The sequence below is a fragment of the Carassius carassius genome, chromosome 40 (assembly GCF_963082965.1).
Source record: "Carassius carassius chromosome 40, fCarCar2.1, whole genome shotgun sequence".
Taxonomy (NCBI): domain Eukaryota; kingdom Metazoa; phylum Chordata; class Actinopteri; order Cypriniformes; family Cyprinidae; genus Carassius; species Carassius carassius.
The window spans coordinates 13,043,655-13,064,352 of NC_081794.1; the positions used below are offsets into that span (position 1 = coordinate 13,043,655).

Below are 20,698 nucleotides of genomic sequence, written 5' to 3' on the forward strand. Positions count from 1 at the left end.
GACACTTTTTAAGCATGCATGGACTATAATTTTACCTCATCTTATATTGCAGTAGGCTATGGCTATTTGTCAACTGCTCCATGACATGTGCCATGGACAAAAAGAGTTCAGAAATTTTCCACCAAAATAGGTGGTAGGGAGCGGTTAGGGCGTGCGTGTTAAGTACATCTTAAAAAGTCATTTCAGACAATAATGGGTAGCAGTGTGTGTTCAGACGCCCTCTTCTTGCACAATTTGACGCTACAGGAAGAAGAGAGCCTGGGCTGTCTGTCCTGCTGTTTTCAAGCTCAGCCAATCCTCTATGCGCGAGGGGCTTCAGCATCATGATATTTAACACACCCACCCTGAACATCCGACAGAGGTATTTCCTCAGGCGCCTGTCAACCGGCAAGCATCACCTTCACATGAGCTGGATGTTCATCAAGAAACGCTAAAACTTTCTCCAAAGATCACGTTTGTCGACGGAAGGAGGTGCGATGCCACACTTTCTCGAAACCTGCCAAGGCTGCCATGCGTCTCATCGCTTTCAACGCCTGAACAGCCTCTGTTTGTACCGGATAAGAAGAGCGAATGAACTTGTGCAGCTGTGAAAGCGATCTCGTGCGTTGTATGAACAGCGACAGATGTTTTCTCCGCACACTGGATGGACCGCGGCATCGCGAACACGCACTTCTGTGGATCATTTATCTGACGAGGTTTGACTTCATTATATCTCGCAAATATCTGCAGCTATTAAATGTTAAAATAGACTACGAGTGATTGTGTCGGAGATTGCTCTCGCGTCTGACTGAACGGGAGGAATTTAATCGCGAGCGCAAGTAAATAACTGGATTATTGTTTCGCATGGATGTGGATGAGCGCTTTGCTACATAAATCCTCCTTTCTACCCTAAAACTGGCAAATGAAAACGAAAACGTTCCATGTGTTCTTCTCATAAAATTGGGAGCCCGTGTTTTGTGTACTGTTGGCGATGTAGTGCGCTTGCTCACTTTTATCCCTGCAATTCCAAACAAGTCTTTTCTCGAACAGGAGACCCTGAAGATGATCCTCTTCAGAAAATTCCGCGTCTTGATTCTGATGGTGTTTCTTATAGCCTGCTCGATGCACATCATGATAGACTTGTTACCGAAGCTTGAGAGAAGGAGCAGTAGCGCGTGCTCGTGCTCACACACACCGAGCGAAGAGCCGCAGAACTGGGCTAAGCATCGAGCCAAGCCGGGATCAGAGTCCAGCTGGCCTAATAAACACACGCTCAGAATACTTCAAGACTTCAGCAACGAGCCGAACTCAAACCTGTCCTCTCACTCGCTGGAAAAGATCACCGTTGGGGAGAGATCCGAGGCTTTGAAAAGGTTTGAGCAGTTGACAGGAGACGAGAAGAGGCACACGGCACGGGACTCTGCCTTGAAGAACGCAGCTGTCAAGGGTTCGAGGCTTTCGGCGCTATTTGAGCATCCTTTATACACGAGGCCGTTGCCTACTTTGACTGACGAAGACACTTTATTCAATGTCAACACTGATATAAGATTTGACCCTAAAGCTGCAGAGAACCCAGAGTGGTAGGTTCAAAATCTCCGTTTTTTTATATCTTTCTCTCATACATTAAGTAGCTACCTACCTATAAATTTTTCTTCACATTTTACATCATGTTTTCCCCAAGTAATATTGATTTCCTAATGATGATGATGATCATGAGAAGAATAATAACAATAATGTAAAATAAAGTTTTAATAATATAAATTATTTGGCTAATAATAAAAAACTAATTCTTATTTTATTATTGTTATCATGCTTTAGAACAACATATGAGACATCCCTGGAATGGCTTATGAAAAATAGCACAACATTCATTGCATTTGGGACATGTTTTCTTTCCGTAGGAATGGGGAAGGTAAAGATGGGGATTATGCTCCTACGGGCGAGATGTCCTCAGACTCCTACCCAAATTGGCTCCGCTTCCACATTGGGATCAACCGGTATGAGCTTTACTCCAGGCACAACCCGGTCATAGATGCAATGCTGAAGGATCTGCTGTCGCAAAAAATTACCAGTGTTGGTAAGTCCATATTTAAGATTACACACTAGAGTTAAATGTTTAATGGGAAGGTGATTTGGGGATTTCATGCAGTAGAATTCCTGATTTGAGTGCTTCCTAACATATTTAAATAGATCTGTTGAATGAAGTTTCTCCAAGATAATGGCTAGACTCTTCCTGCACTCTGGCTGCAGATGCATCAATAGATTAGATTCCAGCAGGGTAAATGAATGAGAAGAGCATGCAATTTAGACTTAATCAAACGCCTTGCTGTGGAAAAGTATCTCCTGCCGAGCATGCAATATTGTCAAGTAGACTTGTGCTTGATGGGCTGCATTTACGTGAAGCCCCTAGGTCAATATCTCAACTTATTACATGGCTCTCCTGAATACTTGATTCTGATTGGATGATCGCTATATTTTGTGGTCAGAAAAATTTTGTATAATGACCACTGAACTGTATATTTGACCAGTGTCCCTGGCCACCAATCTATCTCACATCAACCCTGAGCTCTCTGTCTTCTAAGATAATAACGGGTTCACGTCGGGGTCTGGGTTTATTTTGATTTATACTGAACAGTTGACTTTACATTTATTCCTTATTAATTTACTGTTTAGGGTTTCTAAAAACGAAGGTTGCATGTTAATCGGTGGTGATAGCAATCTTTAAAAAACTGGTATGGCACAGCAAGCTTCTTAAGTGACTTGAGGCGGTGTCTCCTTGTTTTCCTTCATCTGTTTGTGATTGCCTGCAAATTCATTGCAACACTAAAAAAGGTCTTATCAGATTCCCTACAAGGATAGCTTTTATGTCCAAAATACACTTCTTGTTTTTTTTGTTTATAATCAAATGCAAGACTAGAACCATCTGCAATGACAAGAAAAATGATTTTCTAAATAGAATTTTCACATTGTTATTGCTACTTGCATAATGAGTCTTATCTTAAATGGTTCCTTATAAAAAGGCTCAAGTTATTTTCCTGATAAGTTCAGCGTAACTCTTTTTCTCTCTGTAGCAATGAAATCTGGAGGCACGCAGCTGAAGCTCATCATGACATTCCAGAACTATGGCCAGGCGCTCTTCAAGCCCATGAAGTAAGTCACACAGTAATAGGAAAATGTTGATGCAATTGTTCATTTCCCCATGGTTAAAACTTTATGATTGTGTAAACACCTAGAATCTTGATATCAGTGATTTTTATGTCTTTGTCGGTTACTGCTTTTATCTTCCAGGTTTAGAATTCATCTGATTGCCTTATGTGATTTTTTCCTGTTCTATAGTGTTGTCTATACCCTGTTATTAAATCTTCTGATGGATATCATTGTGTGGTGCTTTTAGTTCAGCTGCTCAATTCTATTTGGGTACGTCTGTTATTATAATCGTGTGATAATATGCTCGGATCAGAGCTATTGAAAAAGGATTTATAGTCGTCGGCGTAGTGATCCACAATGCACGGATCATCCCATTTGAAATGTAGGTTACAAAGGGAGGGAGGATGTTTTTATGGATTTGACAACCCCTCAGCGCAAATAATAGTTGCCTCCCTGTAATTTTCCAGATCTATAAATGGCAGCAAGTAAATCTTTGGTGTCATTGTCAGATTCAGAGCAGCAGCCCCTCCATCTGCATGCGCCTTAACTATCGGTTTCACAGACACTGCTTATGCTTTCTCTGGCAGATTAGTATTTAATATCTTAGTGGTCTCATTGAGATTCACTCTGTTTCCTCAGTGGTTTTTCATAGCACCGGTTAAAGAGTAATGTATACAGGATGTGGGCCTTGGTGAATGAAACATTACTAATGTGCTGGTTGACCGTATGTCCTGCCAGCTGAGTGCCTTTATTGGCCATGAAGCTGGTGTTCAGACTGCAGACATCCTGTATTCATAAAGACACGGTTTAGCATTGACAAGACTGTATTATGAGATGCTTTTCCATGTGTGAGCATGAAATCGAAGAGTTGATCAATAGTCGTGAATTTTATATATATGTTGTTTTTGTGTATTCTCATAATGTTTTCAGAATTAAGGAAGCCAGTGTATAGATGCATGAACGTATCCCAGAGGTTCAGAGATGTTCTTGGTTTGTTATTGGGAAGTATTTAAGGAGAGATGAGAACAATGGGTCTTTGGTGACAAGAAGCTGATAAATGTTATTAGAGAGAGGAGGTCTGAGCTCAGCCAGTTCCTTCTATAATTAGCACAGACCAACAAAGACACACTCATTTCTTCCAGCCACAAGCTAAACACTTCACCCCCATCTCGCGTTTGAGATCATCTTTTCTCTTGTGTTCTCCTTTTTCACTGATAGTTTGAAACCCAGGACTTACTCGACCTTCTTTGAGGACAAGATCACATTGTTTGGCAGCTAGCGCATTGCTAACATAATCAAAGTCACAATGAAACTTCAAACGTCTTTACTTATCTCTGCCTTTGCTTGTAATTACATTTTGTAAATATTGTTTTCACAAACTGATTTGTCTACGTGCTTTCCATGCCTTCTCTGAGGAGTCAGGCAAGGACGTGTTCTTGCGACATGTGTGGTTTAGCAGAACACGTTTCTTTCGTTTGATTCATTCCTGCGTGCTCAAATATGCCCCACATTTAGACCTCCCATTATTACTGTACAGCCTGAGGAAATTGCCTAATCAGCTTTAATTCTCTTAATCATATTAGCCGAGAAATAAAAGGCAGTTCTATCGTCATTCACTTACCTTCAAATCGTTCCAAGCCTGTATGATTTTCTTTCATCCACTGAGCACAAGAGTATATGTTTTCCACACAATGAAAGCAAAAGGTGACCAGGGCTGTCAAATCCCAAAAGTAAGAGAAAAACACCTTTAAAATGGTGAAGGGAATGGTGAAAATGAGAGGTCATATGGTCATATGGTGCTTTTTTATTTTTAATCGTGGGCTTCACAGCCCATAGTTACCATTTGCTTTTATTGTATGGAAAAATGCAGCCTCAAAACCATGCCTAACATCTTTATTTTTTGATCTACAGAATAAAGAAAACCAGAAAGGTATGGAACAACATTAAATATTTCCTTCACCTTTTCATTTGTAGCATGTGTTTTTGGCAGAGGAACAGTGGGCTCCTGAGAACTAGCTAGATTGTTAGATTATTCACTATGAACATTTGAGGAGCACTTTGATTGCTCTCAGGTAATTTGGTCTGGAATTCTTATGTGGTTTGTCAGCTTAAGCATCTGCTTACGCAGAATTACTTAGGCTATTTAACAGAATTAATGAAACTGTGTGATGAATGGGTGCGTGAGTGGATTAGTGGGAGGACAGAACAGAGGGGATGATAGGTTTTTAAGAACTTCCACAGTAGGGCTCCTCAAGGTTTAATAAAGAAAAGATACAAAACTCAATGTAGGAGAGGCGAGCTCTTCTAAATGCATCATTGCTCAAGCACTATTTAAAGATAAAGGAGATTTCAATAGCAAACAGACGTGTCTTAAAGGCTGCTCTCTGAGGCATGAAATACTCCAAAATGGATCTTCCTCTGTCCTGAGACATAGAGGCAAAGGGATCTGCTTGTGTTGCTTAACGTCTCCTTGCAAATATCACATGATAAGCGTGCAACTAACACAGATTTTGAGCAGTGGTTCTTAGCTGCTTTTGCTTGAGGAACCGGAAATCCAGTGTTATTTCAAGTAGCAAAATAGATTCTTGTAAAAACCTTAGCATTATTATACTTAAAATCTAATTTTAAAATGTATGAATATTACTGTGAGCTGCATAGGTCCAACATTATGCAAAATTGTTCTGGTTTATAGGTATAATTTTTGACTGTCTTCCTGTTTTGACACAAAATAAATTATCGTCGACATAAATTAAAACTTTTAAATGAAATATAAATGAAAAAATGATCAATGAAATGAAAACTAGAACTATTTTTTTTTAACGTAGTGTAGTTTTGTTCTTGGCTTTTCGGGTATATTTGGTATATTTATTTTGTAAGTCTAAATATGGTTAATTATACAGTTAATTACATTTTATTATATTTAGTTTTTTTTTCTGTTGTCCACACCCACCAGCTGAGAACTACTGGAAGAACATCTCACACAGCTGTATGACTGTAAGTTTCAGAAAGATTGAATGAAATGAATCAAATAAATGAGTGTTTACCTGTTATCTGTCACTCATAAAACCTCCATTAGTGTTAATCCACCATGTAGATGACTGCAGCCTAGTTTCCTCAGAAACACTGACATGCTTCATCCATAATTAGCTCCTCCCTGGTCACACTAGATGGGATTTTTGGACAAACATGCTGTCATTGATTAAACTAATCTGATGAGTCATTCCGATGCTGCTCGCTTAGCTGTTTGACAGATGAGAGATGCTAATGCAAAATTTATACTAGAGGTATGGATTTCACCACAGACGGTATAAGGAGGAAGAGATGGACCACTCATGAAAAAATGAAATCTCACTGGTAAATGGAAGTCCCATCCCTCATTTACAAGAGCCAGCTTTTTGATAGTTGTTTACTCTGGAGCATCTCTGTGTTTTATAACTGAAGAAGTAATGCTTTAATACAATATACTAAAGTTTTATGTTTGATAAAGTTAATTTATATATAATATAGTTTAATATAATTATTTCACACTATATTTTAAGGTCAAAATTTCACTATTAACAAACCATTAACTATGACTTTTGTCTCAATAAGCTCCTAATATGATGCTTATTAATAGTAAGGTAGTTGTTAAGTTTATGTATTAGGTAGGATTAGGGAAGTAGATTGTCATGTAGAATAAATGCTTTTAAATAACTAATAAACAGACAATATATTAGTAATAATGCTAGTAAGAAACTAAAAGTGAGAACTTCTTAAATATACACTTTTTATAATTATATGCATATTATAATATGTATACATTACTACAATTCTAAATTATTATAGGCTAACAATAATTTAAGAAACTATTACAAATTTAACAATTGTATAAGGATACAAATGTTGAACAGCTGCTGAAAAAAGAAAAAATGTGATACATTATCAGTTTTATATTGCCATATCATGCTTATAATAATAACAGCAATAATAATAACAGAGAAAACAACCTTTCAAACATAATATGATGACGGACTTTATTCACGTCAATCACTTATTGTGCATGTAACTGGTTTACTCTCTCCTAGTTATCAGTCAACATGTTCATTTTAAAAAAAGGCAAACAAAAATGTCAGTTAAATTAATGTTTGACATTTGTCACAAAAAAAACCATGATATTAATGATTATAAACAAGGTTAATAATTAATGGGGATCTAAAGACAATCATAAAACACAAGATGCTTATACAAAATATCTTCAAAATCTCTAGATATTAAAGTCAAATTATCCATAAGAAACCATTTTACATGTGGTGAATGAAGTTGAGGTTTGAGGCCTACTACACCAAATTTCTTTTTAGGAATACAGTCCTTTTCGATGTGTTTATATCCAAACAAACAATATTCATAGATCTCTCTACCTCTCTATTGTTCTGCACTTGCACAGGGTCATGCAGCCGCGGAGACTCTGATCAGAGGCGCCAGTGCCGCTGCTTCCGTGTCTTGCAGTTTGGTAAATGTTGCATTGATTTTTAAAAAATTATTTTTAAAAGTTTAATTACAGAGCTAAACATAGTACAATTTGATTCGCCATCTCACTTGCAATATCAATTGCGTGTCGTCAGAAAAAAGCAGGATTTTTTGCTATTTATACCACTTATTGCAAATAGTGGCGATATCTGTACCTCAGTATTGTAGTACAGTGCTCCCATGGCCCCTCGCCTGTCTACGCCACTGATCGTTTACATCACTGAATATTTCTTTGTCTATCTTTTAACATTTCTTTTAACTGTAGAATCACACAAGAACTCACATTTGGCCTCTGTGCACAGTAAAGTCTGCCTTTTTTAGTTTTGATGTGACTGGCCATCTCAATCATTTTGACATTGATGAGCATTGTTAGACCACTGAAGCATACCAAAAAACTGTACTTTCTAAACGTTTTATCATCCTAACAACAGAATGGTGTATAATGAAGTCCATATGTTATTGGAAATTGATCTTGACAAACACTTTTTGGAGACTTCATTCTTTTCTATTTCTAGACAGCTGTAGATAGAATACATGTATTATACAAAAAATAGTTATGAAGGGATGATACCGAGATGGCTGCCGACTTGTTTTAAAGGGAATTTGATTCCACACAGGAGTAAAAATTGTAAAAGGCCGGTGGGTATCTAAAGTAAACATCAGTCTAAAAGCTTTTATTTCATAATGCCTTGCAGGAATAAAGCCAAAAAGTATATAAAAAAATGCTCCTAGCCACCTGCCTGAGAAGTCGTATGTTGTGCAAACTTTGGAAACTTTTTAAAGAGTTTGCTATACCATTAACTTGGGCTGGACTGGCACTGAAAATAGCCTAAGCCCAGTGCTGGCCCATCACAACCCAAAGCAAATAATGCCACACTAGATGTATCATTTATGCATATAATAAAAACTACTGTCTGCTGTACTTTCTAGTTTGTATTGATTTTGTACTGTGTGTGAATTTGCAGCGCAATTAAATTACACAACAAATGAAAAAAATCCATAAAGCTGAAGTGTGTAATTTTTTTTATGTTTGAAGACGTTTTATAGATTTATATACATAAGTAAATTATAGGCTGACTTCTGACAAATTTTAATACTTGTGTCCAGTAGCTGAGTGGATGAAGTGACAACCTGTTCATCTAAAAAAGACCTGGTTCCATTAATATGTCTTTAAGCAGTTTGTTTCTGCAATTTAGTAGCCACAGGATCTTGCTGAAAGCATCTTAGTTATTCATGTGGTTTATACTGATAGATTCACAGTCACAGAAGCATGTGCTTTAGGGTTTCTGTCATAATTTATTACTGTCTGAATGCTCTGAGGTTTTTCACAGTACAGTTTCCACAGATCTGTTCCTATCCAAGATATGACTCCCATGACAAAGTCTTCCAGAGTACAGAGAAGAGCTTACTCTCATTTATAGTGCTTCTGCTTCGTTCTTACCCTGTCTTTGTCAAGGCCTTTGGCAAGACTCATAAAAAAGGAATCATATCAGCTTAATGCACCATGAAATTCCAAAACGGCTTGTAGCTTTAAATCATTTATTTTGTTAGTTTTTAGTTGTGATTATGGCGTTCATTTACAAGAGAGAGGTAATCAATCTGACCAGTACTGATATTTTATGATATTTTTCTACTGAACTGATAAGTGATTCTTCAATATTGAGATCACAGATAAATGGCATAGATTCGTGGATCTCTAAAGATTTAAGCAAAACAATGCCATTGTGTTTAAAAAGATGACTTCATGTGTGAAATAACTTAATTTCTTACAGCCATTTATTTTCAAGTGAGAAACGTAACATTTTTAAATTAAAATATAATGGAATAAAATGTTTTGCAGTATAAGTACTCACAAATGTTTGTTTTTTTTCTTCTGGAATTATGTCTAATGGCTAACATCATTGCATAGGAAACAGTATCAACACCCCCTTGCGATTGCATCTGAGTGTTTTATCAACATGATCAAAAATAAAATTTCCATACAAAGCATTATGAAATCATTTACGTACAGTTTGTGATGCAGCAGCAGTCAGATCTAGATCTATCTGTCCTATTGACAGACTCGAGCGCATGGACTGTGTCAGAAATTGAATGCACATCTTTATACTCTATCCAGTGAAGACAAGATAGCAGTAGTGATTGTAATTTCTATGATGTAATTTTTGATGGAATCAGAGAGCTCTCTGACCCTCCATAGACAGCAACAATATTACCATGATCAATGGACAGAAATGTAGCAAGGACGTCTGTAAAATAGTCTATGTGACATCAGGGGTTCCACCATAACTTTATGAAGCTTTGAGAATACTTTTTATGCGCAATGAAAACAGTAATAATATAATTTATTCAGCAACTCTTCTCCCTGAGTTACCGTCTTCCACCATTTTGGAGAGTACCCCAGAACGTAATCAACATAATCAGCGTTGGGGGGTTATGTTTTCTCGTAAAACCGAAACACACATCTTGTATCAAATGCTAAGTTATCTCAGGGCATGTTTTACAGCTAATCTCGTTAGTGGGATAAGAAGAGAGATTAATTGAGAAATATAATGATAGACTCTAGTGGGTGATTAACTATCATCATTTTCCCAGATAGTGTATAGATTTTTAGGCATTCTGTTATCTCAAACAGCCTGAAAAATAGTGCATTTAGCTGACGTAAATGGTAAAAAAATCTCCCTGGGGGAGTATGCCCCTAGACCCCACTAGGTTTGGGCTAACCACTGAATGTTTAAATCTTCTGGCTCCGCCCCTGCTCTGGAAACAGTGTTTATGCAAATGTTTGTGCCGAGATGACGTCACCTTGCACCTTAGATCCAAAATCTGCTTGATTAATTAAATGCTTTGTTATAAATGAGGAGGACGTTTTAGCTATGAAACTTGTAGGACGTTTTAATGGCACAACGAACTCCTTTATACCAAAAGATCAATGCAAACTAGATTTCTCATGTCATGACACCTTTAAGGCATATGATGGGAGGATAAAAATGTAACACACAGTAGGAATCACCCAGCGATGCTATTCTCTTTGCTCTTGATCTTTCACTATGAAAGTCTATGGAGAGGAGCAGAGAGCTCCCAATGCAGAGGCTTAAGAGGTACAAAGCTCTGTGCTTTTCCTGGATATGGTGAAGCGCTTATCACCTCACAAACAAGTATCTGCAGTAATCCTAAAAGAGGCACAAGGAGAAATATAAAGAATGTGAAAGAATAAGCGAGAGGGTGGGAGTCCGCCTGCTAACACAGATTATTTGTGGGCATTTGAATCCAAGACCAGTTACATCATTTATTTTGTCTACCCAGCCTTACTTTTACTCCAGCACAAGTGAGAAGAAAGTAAAGAGGAAAGTCAAGGCCGTTCAGCCGAGTGGTCCACATCCTCCACAGATCAACTCTGTCTGAAAGCTATCCCAGAGTTACAAAGAGAAAACTGAGTGGCGCTCATTCAAAGCTAAGCTGTAGAACAGATGTCCTCAAAGCTTTGGTTGAGTTCATAAGCTGTAGCACACTTCGATGAACTACGCAGCTTCACAGAGTATTGTGTTCTCGGTTGTTCCCCAGTTGTGTGCATTCTGTTGTCCCCCCAATTATCTCTTAAATTCACCGTTATGTTTCAGATACTCTAGGACATTCAGGGCCAATTAGAGAGTTTGTCCTACTGAGAACAGGTAAAATCATGCATGTAACACCTGTGCTGTTATATTATTAAGAGTGACAATCAAGAATTTAAACAACTGTGAACACAGTATTTTACTTCGTGCCTCATTATTAGCTAATTATTCCCCGAGGTGCTCGACTGACAGTAACTACAGGTCATAAAATAGATCTGCCTGTGCTGTTGTGCTCTTGGTGGCCGCTTATATGCTCCTCTGCTTTTAAAACTATACCAACAGACATACACTAAACAACAGAGATTAACTGATATAAAAAAATAATAAACAGCCAACTGAAAAAAGAAATGGTCAATTATAATAAAAAATTCTAAAATCTTTAGACCAAAACAATCTTCTTTTAAAAAGGTATATATTTATTTGAAATAGAACATTTTTGTAACAATGTAGATTTTATATTAGATTCATATCATTTAAAGGGGTCATATGATGTTGCTTTTTGTATTTGGTGTAATGAAATGTTTTTATGCGGTTTAAGACTCAAAAAACACATTATTTTCCACATAATGTATATTATTGTTTCTCCTCTATGCCCCGCCTTTCTGAAACGTAACGATCTTTACAAAGCTCATCATTCTGAAAAGCGAGGTGTGCTTTGATTGGCCAGCTATGCAGTGCGTTGTGATTGGCTGAATGCCTCAAGAGGAAATATAATGCCCCTTAACATTGTGATGCCGTGTGCCTGATGGGGTAGGATAAAATGTCAGGACACCGGCATGATGAGACAAAACCAATAAAACCCATTACAAACAAGGCATTTGTTGCATCCAGTGGAGAGATAATCACTGATTATAATTACTTATACTATCTTTCTATGTGTTGCATTGTGTATTGTACTGAATAAAAGTTACACTTCTTTCTTTGCGTGAACATTTGGGCGGCGTTATGCAAATCTTCCCACATCGTGACAAAGATATGTGGGGGCGTGTTCGAATGAGCCGTTTTAGGTAGGAGTGGTTGAATCTTAATTTTGATAAAGAATATCTCTTTGGATTTAAGATTTTGGTCTTTGCAACTTTACAGATCTTCTTTATGCACAAGAGCTTGTAACACTCCAAAGAGAAAGGAAAAATTTTAATCGCGTCATATGACCCCTTTAATTATATGCTAGGAAGAGACATCATTTCCAGTGGGGAAAACAACAGCACAAACATCAGTATTAGATATGGATTTTAAAAGTTGGAATGTTCTGTTAGTTTCTAATTCAGCCTTTTTTTATTAAATCATACATTTAAAAAAAAAACTAAAAGAAAGAAAATAAAGTAATCTAAACCTCAGTCCCTCACTGTGCAATGGATGACTTTAGCCATTTTATTTCCATCCTGAGAGGTCCCATCCTGTTAATTTGATCGCCAACATAAAATGAATAAAATGTAAGTGGCTGAGCTTTTCCAGAGCATTTTTTTTTAAGTCTGCTAAAAGTGCTTCCTTGAATCACAACTCAAATATATTGAAATCTAGAAGTCAAAGAGTTCAAATGGTACTGAATAACAGGAATGACCTAACAATGGATTAACATCTGTTAAAACTGAAGGAGTGACATTTGTCTGCTGACTGGGAGATGTAGGCTAATGACTGAACAGCACTAGAGCAAAACAGCTTGCAGGAACGAATCGATCTGTTTACTCAGGAATGCAGAAATAGGCAATAGACCTGAGAAAACATGTGACCCCATTTTTGGTACAGCATATGCAAATATGAGCTTTGGAATCTAATTTTTTTTGTTGATGCACGTGTTTTTGTGTCTAATCTCAAATCATGCAAAAGAGTGTGCAGCCATTATATTTGGGCATTAGAATAATGCTGTTGCTCAGTTGGAGGATTCAGTGGAAATGGCTTTGTCATGCAGAGAAGTTATTCGCATTTAGACACACCTTCACATTGGCCAACACCCAAAAAGCTCTCTTTTAGAAACTGTCTAAAAGTTCTCCATAATCCCTGTCTCCACAAACACAGTCCCTTTTAAAAAGCGACCTAACCAACCCACATTATATAAGCCTAATGAATCATACGGAGGGTAAGATGTATGAAGTTCTTTGTAGGGTCAGAAAGTAGGTGAAAACACACACCGCAAGCTTATATCACAGACAAACACTTTTCTGTATGCATGCACATATATAGAGAGAGGGAGATGCAGGATATTGCTCTATTGTCTACCCTTCCTCTATAATCTATATAGCCTGTAATCTATTCGCTCTTCAGAAAGACAATATGCCACGTACTGAACTCCACCAGTTGGACTGCTGAGGATTTCAGGGCTTGCAGCCTAGCAAATGTGTTTGTGTGTGTGTGTTTTTTCTTTCCCCTGTCTTTTGTGTCTATGCTCGGGGAATTATGAAGGGAACTTCTACATAGCTGGAAAATATGAACTCTTCAAACCAAAAAAATGGTAGTTAATCCAAGCTTTCTCTCACAAACCGTTTTTTTTTTCTCTCTATAAAACATCTCAGACAGTTCCTATAAATGTTTAACGATTTCAATTCTGGCACTGCTTTCCGCAGTGTGGCTGATATGTTTCCTATTGCGCCACAGCCAGCTACTGGATCCCATGTTCCCACCACACGGTCAATAGCATGTGATTTAAATTGAATTTAACTGTATTTTGACCCTTAGACCAAAGCTATATTTATTGTGTGAGATCTCAAAAGTACAGAAGCCTTTGTCTCTTTTCATCTGTTTTGATTTAATTACAGTTGTCTGCCTTTCTTCACGACAACAACAGAATCAAATAAACCAGGAATTTACCACATTCAATACAAGTTCATTTGTCTTTATTTGTGGCATAATGTAGATTATTACAAAAAAATGTCCCTGCTTGTCTGATTTGTCCCTCATTTTCTTTAAAACAAGCCAGTATGTAAATGTTAGAATACTCACTATTTCAAAAGTATAGTCATAAGACGTAAAAAAAAAATGCATTAACATTATTTCTGTGAAAAAAATCACTTTCTTATACCTTATCTTAGTTTTTTTATGACAACATAGCACCTAAAACCCTAAAATGACAGTAATAAATAAATAAAAAATATGAATGAATGGCTTTTAAATAAGCTTCCGATTTGAGCTTTTGGCCACGTTCATTTCCATTTTAAGGGTCTCAGTTTAGCTTTTTCTAGAAAAAAATAAGTGGCAAATCTAATATTACAAATACTGTTGAATGCTCTTAACTTGTATTGAACCAGGAATGTTCCTTTTAAAGCATTCACACTCCTGGAGAGGAAGCCCTTGTGTTTAAGTGAGGAGCGAAAGCAATGACTGCAAACACTAGGGTTAGTTTAACATTAGACTGTTATAACCAGGGCTGGGTCTTTTCTTGCCCTTTAATTTATAGAGCTCTGCTTATCAACTCTCGCTTTACTTTTCCACCCACTAATTTACCTAATTTCATGGTGGGATGCTTACCACAGACTCAGGGAGTTTTCCTCCTCCCTGTTCATTGCTTACGGCTGCATTTTACCTGGGCATGATGTTTGTTATGGGGGCTGGAAGGAATACTAAAATATTACTCTGGATAAAAGAACTGCAATTGTGATGTGTTCACTTTTCAAACAGAGAGTAATCTAATGTGGGTTTACAGAGAAGAGGTTTGCATTAGTCTCAATCAGGTAGTCTGTTAGCTGTATGGCAAATTATTGTTTGATCTAAAAATACGCATCAAATTAAATTTAATATTGCATTCAACCACTTTTGCCACTTTATCCTATTAAGAAATTACATTTTAATTGTCCTTCGCTGATTGAAATGTAATAAAAATTACATTTAATATGTGCAAAAATATGACTCATTTTCAGTACTTTGCAATGTGACTCATAACAAATCTGAATGCATTAATATGGTAGTTTATGCATTTTATTATAGGCCAGATTTAAACACTCAAGTTTATGTAACGAGGGGTCTCCAGCTATCCACCAAAGGGGTCAGTGGTCTCAGAAGTTTGAAGAACCCTGGTCTACAGTAAATGATTTAAACACATACAACAAAGTGATGCTGCTTTTGCAATTAAGCATGAGAAAGTAAGAAAACATGTCGGGCACAAGTCAAGCCTTGCCAGCACTGTTGCCACCAACAGCCATACCAGACTGCAGAAGTATAATTACTCTAATTGTCTCTGCAATAAATCTGAAGCCAGACATGAAAGAATTCAAGGAACATCTTTAATTATACGCACTGGGGACCAAATAAGCACTTAGCAACTCAAAGATGTTTTATATAGAATTTATCTAGGGAACGTTTGATTTTAAAATATTGGGAGGAATGCTTCAGAAATGGTGTCTCTTCAGTTTGTTGACATGCCGAAGCTTACTTCAAAAGACCTGTTAAAACAGTGGAAAACAAGGAGACTGTTTTTCCACATCTTAATCATTTCCCATCACTCGAAAGCTGATTGATTTTGCATTTGGAGCACTTCCTGTACAATATGTTGTTGTCATCAAGAATTTCAGTGTGTGACAGGTCAAAAAGTAATTAAGTGGTGCATCAAAAAACGGATATTGAGGGGTTTTTTCCCCCCGCAGCGGGACAGAGGAGGATCTGATGCAGGTGCAGTGTGCTGCTGGCTATTGTCTGCCTTCTGATTGCTCCCCCCCAGGGCCTGGGGAATAAGGAGTGGGTGTTGCCTGCCTGCCTATGGGAAATGCACATTGTAGCAGAAAAAGGAGACAGCAGAGGTGGAGACTGTAGTTTGGTTTCAAAACCTAGTGAGCTGCCTTGCTGTCTACATAGGCAGCTGAAATGGAACATCATAAAAGACTCATTGAGACTGCTTTACTTAAAGGGATAGTTCACCCAAAAATGAACATTTTGTCATTAATTTCTCACCCTCATGTTGTTCCAAACCTGTAAGACCTTCGTTCATCTTCGGGAAACAAATATTCTGATATTTTTTGATGAATTTCGAGAGCTTTCTGACCCTCCCATAGACAGCAAAGATCCTAACACGATCAGAGCACAGAAATGTATGGAAGCAAGGACATTGTTAAAATAATCCATGTGACATCAGTGGTTCAGCCGTAATTTTACAATGCTACGAGAATACTTTTTGTGTGAAAAGAAAACAATTCAACAATTTTACACGGTCCAACCTGATCTCATGACAGTTTGTACATATTTTACTACATTTAGGTGACTAATTCATATGAATTTGTACAAATGACCACACCTAACCTCACTCCTAAACCTACACTCACAAAAATCAAACAAAATCATGATTTACAGTGCATATACATTTTATGAGCACATGCATTCTCTGGGATCAAGCCCATGATCACTTGATTGCATATTGTCATATAACACAATGCTCTACCAACTGAGCTATACGAAACACAAATTGTGATGCAGATAAAAGAGTACAAAATGTCCTGTTGCCAGTTGGGGTGCATTTCAGGGATTTGGACAAACAAATCTTTTACACTCACTTGAAATGTCTTATCGCATGGATTCCTATTGACATGACTGGATTTCAATATTGTGAAATATTATCTTGGAACCTGTTGGGCACACAGCTATGATGTCCTAAAATGCTTCCTCAAAGGCAGCTCGCTAGGTTTTGGAGCATAACACACTTTGACATATAATAGTGTGATTATGTTATACTGAGAACACAAAACTGAGTTTTCTTGTCATAAACACTACAACCAAGGCCTCTTGTACGAGTCTTTACTTTACTGCTTCTGCCGGAGCATCAAGGACAGGAAACAACAGAACTCCTTCTGCAGGCAGATGTTTCTTCCATTCTCAGCGTGGCCTCAGTAAATCCCTCTGGGCAGAGTAGCCAAGCTGTTTACAAGGAAAATAGAGAACAGCATCCCAGCAGAAGAGGAAATGCCTTTTACTCACATTTGCTCTTCTGATTTATTTCTGCATAGCTGAAACTAAGGTTGACGCCATCCTGACCTGAGCTCTTGAGCTCAAAACTCTTGAAATGTCGATAAATGTCAAGTGCTTGAACCGAAGCCCGTTGACAGGGTGTTACAGAAAGAAAAAGCATTTAAACATTCTGCTGATTCCCGTATATTTTATTGCCGCAGTATTTCTGAATCTACATGTTTACGGCAGTCTTGCTGTCCTCCAAGCAGTCATCACTGAATAATGTATTTATAGTACATGTAGTTAATTAATACTACTCAGTACTTAAATGTATAATTACACTGTAACAAAGACATTTTAAAATAAAGTGTAAGCGAAAATGATAAACAAATCAGCAGTTTTGCAGAATATGACATTTTCCAGCTGAAACGTGTGTGAACTTTAAAACTGTCAAAGGGGTGCATTAAAGACATCGTAGATATTATAATTTCGATGAACAGGAGGTACATTGACTTTATTGTCATGAAACCTATTTTAAAGTCAAGAAAAAAAGGCTTTCTCTAACCTAACTTCACTGAATATTTTGAAAATATTATTAAACGTTTATGATGGTTCATTCATTTATTCTACCTTCCTCTGGCTTAAGCAGTAGTTTAAGATCTAACAAAGCAAAGCAAAGCAGAGTGAGTTATTAGGAATTTTATTTAAAATATGTTACTTGATTTCCTTTCATTGACGTTGTCCTTATTAAATACTTGTATTTTGAAAATACATTATTTTATATTTTCTTAGAAGAACAATTGATTAATGTTAACAAATTACTGATTTTATTATAAAGTATTTTATGAGAACTTGTAACAGGTGTTGTAACTCTTCATTCCTGAAATAAAATAATGAAATATAAAAATCAAGTAATCCTTTATTATTAGTCATAATATCAATATTCATTTATTCTTACTGACAGCATTTCATGAATAGTATAAATATGTTTTGTCTTACTAAAAAATCTACACATTTTTGTTGTTGAGGCCTGTGTCCCAGCGAGAGGTCTGCTCTATGTATTTTCAGTTTTGTATCTGATGCCAAATTTGCCTCTATTCTCCACACCCGCTCTCTCTCTTCCCGCCCAGAGGGATATCTGTGCCTTCCGAATGACCATCCCCTCCGGAGAGATTTTTTCTTCTCTGTTTCTCTCCCGCATCCCACTCGTCCATGTCTCGCTTTCTTCTTGCCCTCACGCTGCGCTCTGGCCTCGGATCCTGTCCATTAAGCTGTTTCCAGCAGCTCTGTAATATGAAGGAATGGAGTGCCCTCGGCACCCTGACATTCTGACTGTGTCATCATTAACCTGCCCGTCTGTGTATTTGCCCTCTGCGGGGCTTGCATTTGCTGCATGGCTGAGGCGAGCGCTGGAATGGCACAAATGATGTGCTTTTTATTAGACGCTGGGGTTATCCTATTAAAGGGAAGGTAGAGTGGGCTGGGATACGATATTCAGTGTAAAGCGCCGAAAAGCTCTCTGAATGCGGTCTAGAGATAATCCCTACCTTCACAACGCAGACGTGCGCTTTTCGAAGTCATTTTTCCATGCACTTATACACACACTGATCCAAATACACAGAAAACTGCCTTCTGAATGTACTGTAGATAAGGAATATAATATTGACATGGTATCTGCTTAGCATTGTAGATTTTGTCAGCTCACATATTTTAATAATGATCTAAGACTTGATATACTGGAGTTTATACAGTAAAAAAAAATAAAAAGATATTGGACTGCATTATTAGGGAATTGTATGCAGTGGTAAACATGGTAATAAATATTTTTAATAAAAAATAGCCAAAATATTTAATAAATATATTTAATTATGAATATATTTACTTTCAGAGCTTTGTTAAGTCTACCAAGAGAATTCTAACCCTTAAGGTTTTTTTCTTAGAGTGATTAATGGGCTTTGTATTGTATTTGTACTGTATTCATTATCTGATCTTTACATTTGTGTTTTATAAAGCTTTCTATTTATTTTATTATTATTATTTGTTTTACCTGATATAGTAAATAAAGCATGTAATTATTATTCATAAATGTGCTTTTTATTTTTATTTTAACATACATTTAGTTCTCGGTTATAGAAAATGATAATAATAATAATAATAATAAAAATGGCAAGTTCTTTAACTTTAACTTGTATGTAGGAACACTTGATTTCTTTATTTTATTTAAATATCTTTTATTTTAACATTCATTTAGTTATTTTTGTTAATAGTGTATAATGATAGTAATTATAATAAAGTGTCCTGACAACATTTTAATAATTAAAATAAATAAATAACTAAATAAATATATAAATATTTTTAAATACTTTCATTTTAAATTTGTGTTTATTAGCATTTTAAATCAGCATTTATATACTTTGCTGTCCTGTGCTGTACTTTCTATTGAAACAAGAAGATGAGGTGGAACTAATGAAGTGCTCATCCTTCTGAAAATAGCTATAATATTTAATAAATGAACACACAGTGATGAGGATGTGTACATATTTTTTCCATAATTCTTTTGGAAATTTGCCAATTTTTCTGCAGATTTCTACAGGCACAGATTTCATGTAAGTTTAGTTATAGTAAAATGTCTAGCTGATTCATCTTGTGCTGTAAATAATCAATCTTTAAATGCTAACATAAACACACAGAGCAGCTTATGACCATTAGGCTGTTGGAATTTTAGACATTCCTGGTAATGCCCTCTTTGAGAGGAGTGGGAATATGGGATATAAATTATGTAAAGCCTTCTTCTGAGATGCTCTATCATATCCCGCTGTTTTGCTTTTGACTGTGTTTTACTGCATACTCTGTGTTGTTTTCCTGTCACAAGATAACACCTAATGCTGCGGACTGATACTCGCCTCAGTAAAAGGCTTTCCCAGAGTTCCCTCCTACTGTAAGACAAAGGCTGATGAGGTAGCTTATTTGCAACAATAAAGCAAACGTCCCCTTGTAAAGTGAAGAGTTGGTCGTCCCCTGAGCAGTTAGTCTGCTGTTTCCTGGGTTAGCATTAGCATTGTTTTCCTGCAGTTGAAGAACTGCCTTTGTGTTCTCGGCTGCAGGCTTTAGTCTGAGGAAAGACAATTAAGGTGTGCTACGTGCACTGAGAGCCAAATCCAAAATGGAGGACTCAGCCTGACTAATTAGTGGTAATTGCTGTATAGGCAAAGCAATTTGCTTGTTTTCTTTACAGTACTGTAAGTCATACATCTAAAGATGTGGCTTTCCTTTTAGGGCTTTGTGAAAGATACCAGGAGAATGATAACACTTAGGATTGTTTTAGAGGCAACAGTGATTAATGGGCTTTTGTATTCATTGTCTGATCCTTCCATTTGTGTTTTAGAAATATGAAATGTTAGCTTTTTTTATTAATTTCTTTTTACCAGTAGCTAGGTTGGAACACACTGAAAGATATTGATTAATCCTCTGATAGTTTTTACAATGGATTTTGAATGTGAATTAAAATAGTTTTTTTTAATTAAATTAAAATGTAAGTTAAAGATGGCCATCTTTAAATATCTACACAATGGCCATAGCATTGAAATTAT

The 20,698-nt window shown here is 36.8% G+C and overlaps 1 protein-coding gene across 1 annotated transcript in view; it reads left to right on the forward strand.

The window, feature by feature from the left end:
- The first annotated feature begins 238 nt into the window (after window positions 1–238).
- fam20cb (FAM20C golgi associated secretory pathway kinase b) overlaps window positions 239–20,698 on the forward strand; it is a 40,225-nt gene continuing 19,765 nt past the window's right edge. The window contains exons 1-3 of the mRNA XM_059532049.1: window positions 239–1,559; window positions 1,881–2,056; window positions 3,051–3,129. Coding sequence (XP_059388032.1) covers window positions 1,042–1,559; window positions 1,881–2,056; window positions 3,051–3,129 — 773 coding nt within the window. The 5' untranslated portion in view covers window positions 239–1,041. The remainder of the gene's footprint in view (window positions 1,560–1,880; window positions 2,057–3,050; window positions 3,130–20,698) is intronic.